Source organism: Terrapene carolina, unplaced genomic scaffold, assembly GCF_002925995.2.
Source record: "Terrapene carolina triunguis isolate 2854851 unplaced genomic scaffold, T_m_triunguis-2.0 Scaffold700, whole genome shotgun sequence".
Classification (NCBI taxonomy): Eukaryota; Metazoa; Chordata; order Testudines; family Emydidae; genus Terrapene; species Terrapene triunguis.
This window is the reverse complement of record NW_020665051.1, coordinates 1,901-9,058: the sequence shown is the minus strand read 5'-3', so window position 1 is coordinate 9,058 and position 7,158 is coordinate 1,901. Positions and strand designations below refer to the sequence as shown.

The window sequence follows — 7,158 nt, the reverse complement described above, 5'->3', positions numbered from 1 at the left end:
GAGCTGAGAGAATTCTTGGGGGGGGGGCTCCCTGCCACCCCAAATCAAGACACACACACACACCCCTTCGCCAAACCTCAAGTGCTTCCCCATTCGAACTCCCCATCCAGGAACACGGGGAGATGGGTTCTGGGGGGGAGTACCCAGGACCCACCCCCTAAAAGCAGGAGGCTTTTTGGCGTGTGTGTGTGTGTGGTGGGGTGGGGCAGGGGGGGACACAGCGCTAATAGCACAATCTATTTCCATGATGGGGGGCTGGGTTACCCATAATGCACCACCCAATGGCAAGGCAGCTTTCTATGACAGGGATTCGGGGGGCGGGGGGTTACCCATCCTGCACTGCAACTCCACCTCCAGAATACCTGCTAGTGTGTGGGATGGGGAAGGGAAAAGACTGAGCTGGGCCTACCCAGCATGCACTGCAGCAGCCCCCCACGGGCAAGTGGGGGAAGCTGGGAAACACAATGCAGCACTAGGGGGCAGGAAGCCCCCAGCTCCAACCAATGCCCCTGCTCCGAAAACAGACAAGACTCAATGTCACCCCCCCAGTGGCCAAAAAAGGGACTGCAGACAGCCCAGTCCCCGGCCTGGATGCTATACTAGGACCCCAGCCCTGCGCGGGGGGGGGGGGGGGGGGGGGGGGGAAGGAAAAGGGGCAGGGCCCAGGAGGGAGAGGGGTGGGGCCAATACGAGGCCCCGCCCATGTCCAGCTCACACAGGGTTTCACTGGATCTGGACTTCGGGCTGTGGCGGCGTCTGCTGCTGGTTCTGGAGAGGTTCCACGTGGTTCTGTTCAGGGGCGTGGGCTGGGGCTGCCGGCGCGGCCGGATCTGGAACGGAGACAGGAGAAGGGGGGTCGGCACAAAGCAACTAGACCCTCACTCTCCTCCTAGAATGGAGAACCCAGGAGTTCTGGCTCCCAGTTCCCCCGCCCCCGGCTCTAACCCCAAATCCACCACCCCTCCCAGAGCTGGGGAGAGAACCCAGGAGTCCTGGCTCCCAGCATCCTCCGGCTCTAACCACTAGACCCCAATCCCCTCCCAGAGCGGAGAACCCAGGAATCCTGGCTCCCAGCCCCCCCTGCTCTAACCACTAGACCCCACTCCCCTCCCCAGAGCCTAGGAGAGAACCCAGGAGTCCTGAACCGCCATCTTACCCGCCGGGGCGGCGTGCGGGGCCTGGGCCTGGAATTTCAGCTCCTCCGCCGGTGCCTCCCCCTGCTGGGTTTTCCTCTGTTCCATGTGCAGCACGGCCTTGGGGGGGGGGAGGGGGGAGGAAAGGGTTAATCCTGGGCCTGCTCCCACATTGGCCCCTGCTGATGGGGGAGGCGGGGCAGCCTTTACCCCTCCCCCACTAGGATGGGAATTGCTGGTGTCTGCCCCCCTCCTGCCCCAAATCCCCCCCACCGGAGACAGATACATGGGGGGCAGGGAAAGACACAACTCCGCTACTGCAACTAGATTTCCCCCCCATGTGCCGATCCCCACCCCCCCGGTGACAGCAGTGGGGGGCGGGGGAGAGGGGGGCAGCTGATCCCCCACCCCAAAATCCCCGACTCCCCGGGGGGGCCAGACCCATGGAAGGGGGGCGGCCCCCATCCCCCAACTTCAAGGGGCACAGGCCTGCCCCCTGCAGTGTCACTTCCCGGGGGGGGGGGATCCCCACCTTAGGCAGGAGAGGGGCAGACACCCACGGGAGGAGGGGCGGGGGGCTCTCCCTCCCCAACCCCTGGGTGGATGGAGCAAGGCAGGGGGTGGGGAAAGGGGGGGGCTCTTTCGGGGGGGATGGGGGGGGGACCCCGCAGCGGCCCCACCTGCTGATACTCCTTCTTCTGGGCGTCCAGCCGGACCTGCTGCTCCTGCAGATCCTGATGCTGGCGCTTCAGCTGCTCCGCCCGCCGGCCAAGCTCCGCCTCCTGGGCCGCTAGCTCCGCCTCGAACCGCTGCAGCTCCGCCTCCGAGTACACCTGGGTCTCGTCCACCGTCTGCAGGGGGAGGGAGGTGAGAGCCGGGAACGACCCCTCACCTCCCCTCCACCACCACCCCCGTTAGGCAATACAGACTCCCCAACCCAGTCTCCCCCTGCCCCCCCAAGAGACACAGCCCCCCAAATCCCAACCTCCCAGCCGCCCCCCGACACCCACCTCCCAGCCTCCGGCCTCATTAAACTCCTTCTTCTCGGTGGACTTCAGGAATTCCTCCAGCGTCACCAGCCGGTCCTGGTTCAAGTCCACCTTGGGGGATGGAGATAAAGGAGTGAGATGGGGTCTGGGCCCCCCAGCACTCGCTACCCCTCCCTCTGGCCCCCCAGCTACCCCCCTTCTTATCCCCCATCCTAGGCCCCAACATGGGAATTTTCTGTCTAACTCTGTGCCCATCTCCCTGGCCCTGTGGGGTGTGTGTTGGGGGGGAGGGGGGGTTGATTTTTCTCCCTGCCCCATGGGAGACCAGAGCAGGTACTGGAGCCGCAGGCTGGAACGGGGACCCCCCCCAAAACAGGAACCCCCTGGGACACAGTGCAGCCGACCACGGACGAAAGCGTTCCGGGAACTACGGACAACGCGGATCGCTCGCTGGAAAACGAGCCGCGCTGAACCGACAGCTTGATTGAGAAACATCCCAGAGACGGGTAACGTGCCGGGTACCCGGAGACGGCTCTTTCTGGATTTCCAGGGACCGTTTTCCCAGGCTGCCGAGCTGCACCAAAAATGGACACATAGGACCCAACACTACTGAAGATGCCGCGACCCACCGATCTGCCGGTGCCAGGAATCCAGGACCCCCTAGAATAGACTGAGGGCCAGGACCCCCCCTCTCCCCCCCGCCAGGAGTGTGTGTCACTCACGTTCTTCATGACGTGCTCCCGCATACGCAGCCGTTCCTCCTCCATCTCCAGCATGTCGTCCTCCTCGTTCCGGGGGTCGTAGACCTTCTCCAGCTGGGGGGAGACACCTGATCAACGCCTCCCTAGCTGCTTAGCCCCGCCCCTGCCCACCCACACGGCTCAGCCCCGCCCACCCACCGCTGCCCAAAAGGGCCCCACCCATTCCATCCTCCTCACCGCTCAGCCCCGCCGGTCGCATCCCACCGCTGCCTCCAATACTCTGTCTCACCCAGCCTGCCCCCATAGGTCAGCCCCACCCCATTCCTCAACCCCATCCCACTGCTATCCCCACAGCTTAGCTCCCCTCCCTCGCAAATATACAGACCCACAGCAGATCTGCCCTTCAGCACCTCCTTGTCCTCTGCCGCCAGCCCCCGCATCTTCGCCCCCCCATCCCAGCTCCCTTCCGGACTCTTCCCCGACACACACACACTCCCCCTCTGTTTGCCACCCCCTGCTGTCCAACTACCCCTCCTGCCCACCCCCAGCACAGCCATGGGGCGGCTTCCCCCACTCCCTTGGGGTTCAGGAGGAAGGATAATGGGAGCCCTGGAGTCCAGGACCCTCCTGCACAGACCTTCACCCCCCGCCTGGCCCCCCCACACACCCAGGGGAGCTCACCTCCTTGGTGAAAAGCGCTTCCAACTCTTGTTCGTCGAGAACCCCGTCGCTGTTCGTGTCTGCAACAGACAGTGGGTGAGCGCAGCCGGGGCAGGGGAATCTCCCCGCTAGGGGGCGCCGGCTCCCATCCGGCCCCAGGGCGGGGACTGGCTGGCTCAGGGGGTGGGGAAATGGGGCTCGGGGCCTGTCCCCTCTAGGGGGCGCCGGCTCCTTCCTGGCCCCAGGGCAGGGACTGGCTGGCTCAGGGGCAGGGAATGGGACACGGGGCCTGTCTCCTCCAAGGGGCGCCGGCTCCCACCTGGCCCCAGGGTGGGGACTGGCTGGCTCAGGGGGGGCAGGGAATGGGGCCTTTCCCCTCTAGGGGGCACCAGTCCCACCTCGCTCTCCCCCAGTGGCCCCCGACGGGTGATAAGTTTCCTAGTTCCCAGGAGCCAGACGTCCCCGTGTCAAACCCCGCCCGCCCCGCAGGGGGGCCAAGGGCTGCAGGTGGGTGGGGGGGTTGGGTGTGTTTGTCAATTTCTCTCCACCCACTATGGGGTGGGATGGTCGGGTCTGTGTGAAAATGCTGGGGGGGAGGTGGCTTGGGGGGGGCTCCCTCCTACAGCCCCCCCATCCCACCCCAAGGGGTCTAGTGTGTTACCAAGCCTGCCCCCCTCCCCCAGCCCCTAAATCCCCTGAACAGAGGAAGGGATGTGCCTGACTCCCCTGGGGTGACCTCAGCAGGGGGCACTGGCCCTGTATGGAGGGGGGAGCTGGGCAGAGGACTCTGGACTGTCTAGGGCAAGGGTGGGGAGTGTCACGGGGCGGGGGGAGCGGGAGATAGGCCCCTCACCGTGCAGTTTGAAGAAGGTTTTGGGATTGAACTCGCTGGGGTCCAGCCCATCTGTCTCCTCCCAGACTTCCTTGAGCTGATCTCGGCTGCCCTGTAGGGGGCAGAGTCAAGGGGAGGAGGAGATAAAACCCAGGTCTCCTGGCTCCAAGCCCCCCGCCTGCCAATCATCATTCAGGTTCTGCCCCACTTGACTTCCCCCTGCAATTACGCCACATTTTCCCAGAGCGGGGGGCTGTGTGTGCGCTAATCCCCTCCCCTTGCCCGAGCCCACAACCGGAGACCACCTCCGCCCCCTGCAGCATGGAGTTCCGCAGATGAATTCAGCGCAAGCCTGGCCGTTGGCTCCGTGGCACCCTCTAGTGGCTCGTAGCTGGACAGAGGCAGGCAACCCCCCCAAACCTCCCATCCTGCACAGCGGTGGGCTCTCTGGGGTAACCCCCCACCCCCCAAGCAGGGAGTTCTACAGATTAACACTGACCTGTTACCCCTGCAGAAACAGGTTCTGCAGGCAAATGCATCCCGTCCCCCCACACACACACACCCTGTAGCAAGGAGTTCCCCAGGTAACTCCCATGTCCTGCTCTGCCCCCTCCCCCTGCCCAGCTGGGGGTGAGCCCAGCCCCCCACGGGGGGGGAGGAGGGGTCATTACCGGGACGTTGATTTTGGGGTGTTCCTTGTGCTTCTGGCGCAGCTCCTGGAACCGGGCCTCCTCCTCCCGCCGCTTCTCCTCGTCCAGGGACTTGAGGTATTCGCGCCGTTCGTGCTCCTTCAGCATCTCGTATCGTTTGAACTCCTCGTGATGAGCCGCGTCGTAGTTCTCCAGGTCCTTGGTGGCCTGCAGGAGGGGCGGCCGTCAGCACGGAACCCAGGAGTCCTGGCTCCCAGCTCCCCCACCCCCCTGCTCTAACCACTAGACCCCACTCCCCTCCCAGAGCCAGGGAGAGAACTCAGGAGTCCTGACTCCCAGCCCCCCCACCCCCCTGCTCTAACCACTAGACCCCACTCCCCTCCCAGAGCCAGGGAGAGAACCCAGGAGTCCTGGCTCCCAGCCCCGCCCCTGCTCTGACCCAACCACATGCAGACTCACCAGCCCCCACCCTCTACCCTCCACCCCATGCTGGGCGAGTCCAATGGACCCACGGGAACCCCCACGAGGGGGTGAAAGGGTTAACAGGAGGGGGTTTCCCCGCACAAGGGGGGGGGTTCCCATCGCTGTATCCGGGACGAGGATGGGATGAACCCCCCCCCACGAACCCCCTTGCTGCCCCCTCCCTGTCTGCCCCATTCCCGCCCCAAAGAATTGGTTCCTTCCGAACCTCTCCTCCCCCCCGCACTCACCGCCTGGATGAGCAGCTCCAGGTCGCGGGCCTCAAAGGTATGCTGGTTCTGGGGGTCCAGGTGCTCGAATTGCTTCAGCAGCCCCAGGTGATCGATCTGCACGTCTGGGGGAGACACAGGGCAGGGACTGACTGGCTCAGGGGGTGGGGAATGGGGCGCGGGGCCTGTCCCCTCTAGGGGGCGCCGGCTCCCACCCGGCCCCAGGGCAGGGACTGGCTGGCTCGGGGGGGGGCAGGGAATGGGGCCGTTCCCCTCTGGGGGGTTCCAGCCCCCCATCCTCCCTTGCTTAGGTGGGGAAACTGAGGCAGAGAGGGAAAGGTGAAAGTTCACCAGGTACCACTAACACAGCTGGGAAAAGTACCCGAGTTCTCCCAGCCCCCCCCCCCCCACACACACACTTGACCCCCATCCCCTCCCAGCGCTGGGGAAGGACCCCAGGCGTCCGGGCTCCCCACTCACTCTGCTCCATGGTGGCGTCCATCTTGGCCTTGAGCAGCATGCGGAGCCGGGAGACCTCCTGGCGCTTCAGCTCGTCCAGCTTGGTGCGGACGTGATGGCTCACGAAGTCCAGCTCCTTGCTCAACTTCCCGCTCTGCCACGGACAGGGGGGAGGAGCTGCTGTAAAGACACGCCCCCTTCCCCATGCCCCGCCCCCCCCCCCGCCCACCCCGGGGCCAGATAGGGCGCCCCCCAGAGGGGAAAGCCCCCACGTCCCGTCTCTCTCACCTTGATGTCTTCGGCATTGGCCGCCTGCAGCTTCTCGCGGAAGTGACTGTCCGTCTCCAACACGTTGATCACCTCCTGCAGGTAGCGATGGTAATACAGCCCCGTGTCCTGCCGAGGGACAGTGAGAGGTCAGGCCATGGGCCCCTCCCGGATCCACCCCCCGCCCCCCCATCTCCTCCAGGACACACAGAATCTGCCGGGGACGTACAGCGACCACACAGAACACCGTCGTCCATCCTGCTTCAGGTGATGCACCACGAGGGGCTCGTAGTTGGGAGCCAGGACTCCTGGGTTCTATCCCCGGCTCTGGAAGGGAAGTGGGGTCTAGTGGTTAGAGCAGGGGCGGCTGGGAGCCAGGACTCCTGGGTTCTCTCCTCGGCTCTGGGAGGGGAGTGGGGTCTAGTGGTTAGAGCGGGGAGGGGAGCTAGGCCTCAGTTTCCCCATCTGTATATGATCCTCCCTTTGCCTAGTTGAGCTGTGGGGGGCACTCGGCGTTACCGTAATCCTCCCAAGAGGAGAGTCTTCAAGATCCGCCTTCCCAGAACCCACCAGCCAAAACGTGACCGCGCCCACGGGGCCCGATCCGGGGGGTGCCGCCTGCGTGAGCCAGCGGGGAATTTTCCGCTATCTTTTTCAGCAGGCCGCAGCCTGCCTCAGTTTCCCTCGTACGCTGCAGTGCTCGCCAGCAGATGCGAAAGGGTTAATGCTGGTCCTGGAATCCCGCAGGGGGGCCGGGGAGTCTTTGGTCTCATCTCAG

The 7,158-nt window shown here is 64.9% G+C and overlaps 1 protein-coding gene across 1 annotated transcript; it reads right to left on the bottom strand.

The window, feature by feature from the left end:
• Positions 1–629: 629 nt before the first annotated feature.
• LOC112120248 (nucleobindin-1-like) lies at positions 630–6,514 on the bottom strand. Its single transcript, XM_026659820.2, has 11 exons — positions 6,402–6,514; positions 6,135–6,267; positions 5,676–5,779; positions 4,987–5,172; positions 4,337–4,427; positions 3,505–3,563; positions 2,845–2,937; positions 2,144–2,233; positions 1,814–1,984; positions 1,157–1,253; positions 630–830 (listed from the first exon to the last, which is right to left on the bottom strand). The coding sequence occupies exons 2-11, from the start codon at positions 6,172–6,174 to the stop codon at positions 724–726; spliced, it is 1,038 nt and encodes a 345-aa protein (XP_026515605.1). The 5' UTR covers positions 6,175–6,267; positions 6,402–6,514; the 3' UTR covers positions 630–723.
• Between the last annotated feature and the right edge of the window lie 644 nt (positions 6,515–7,158).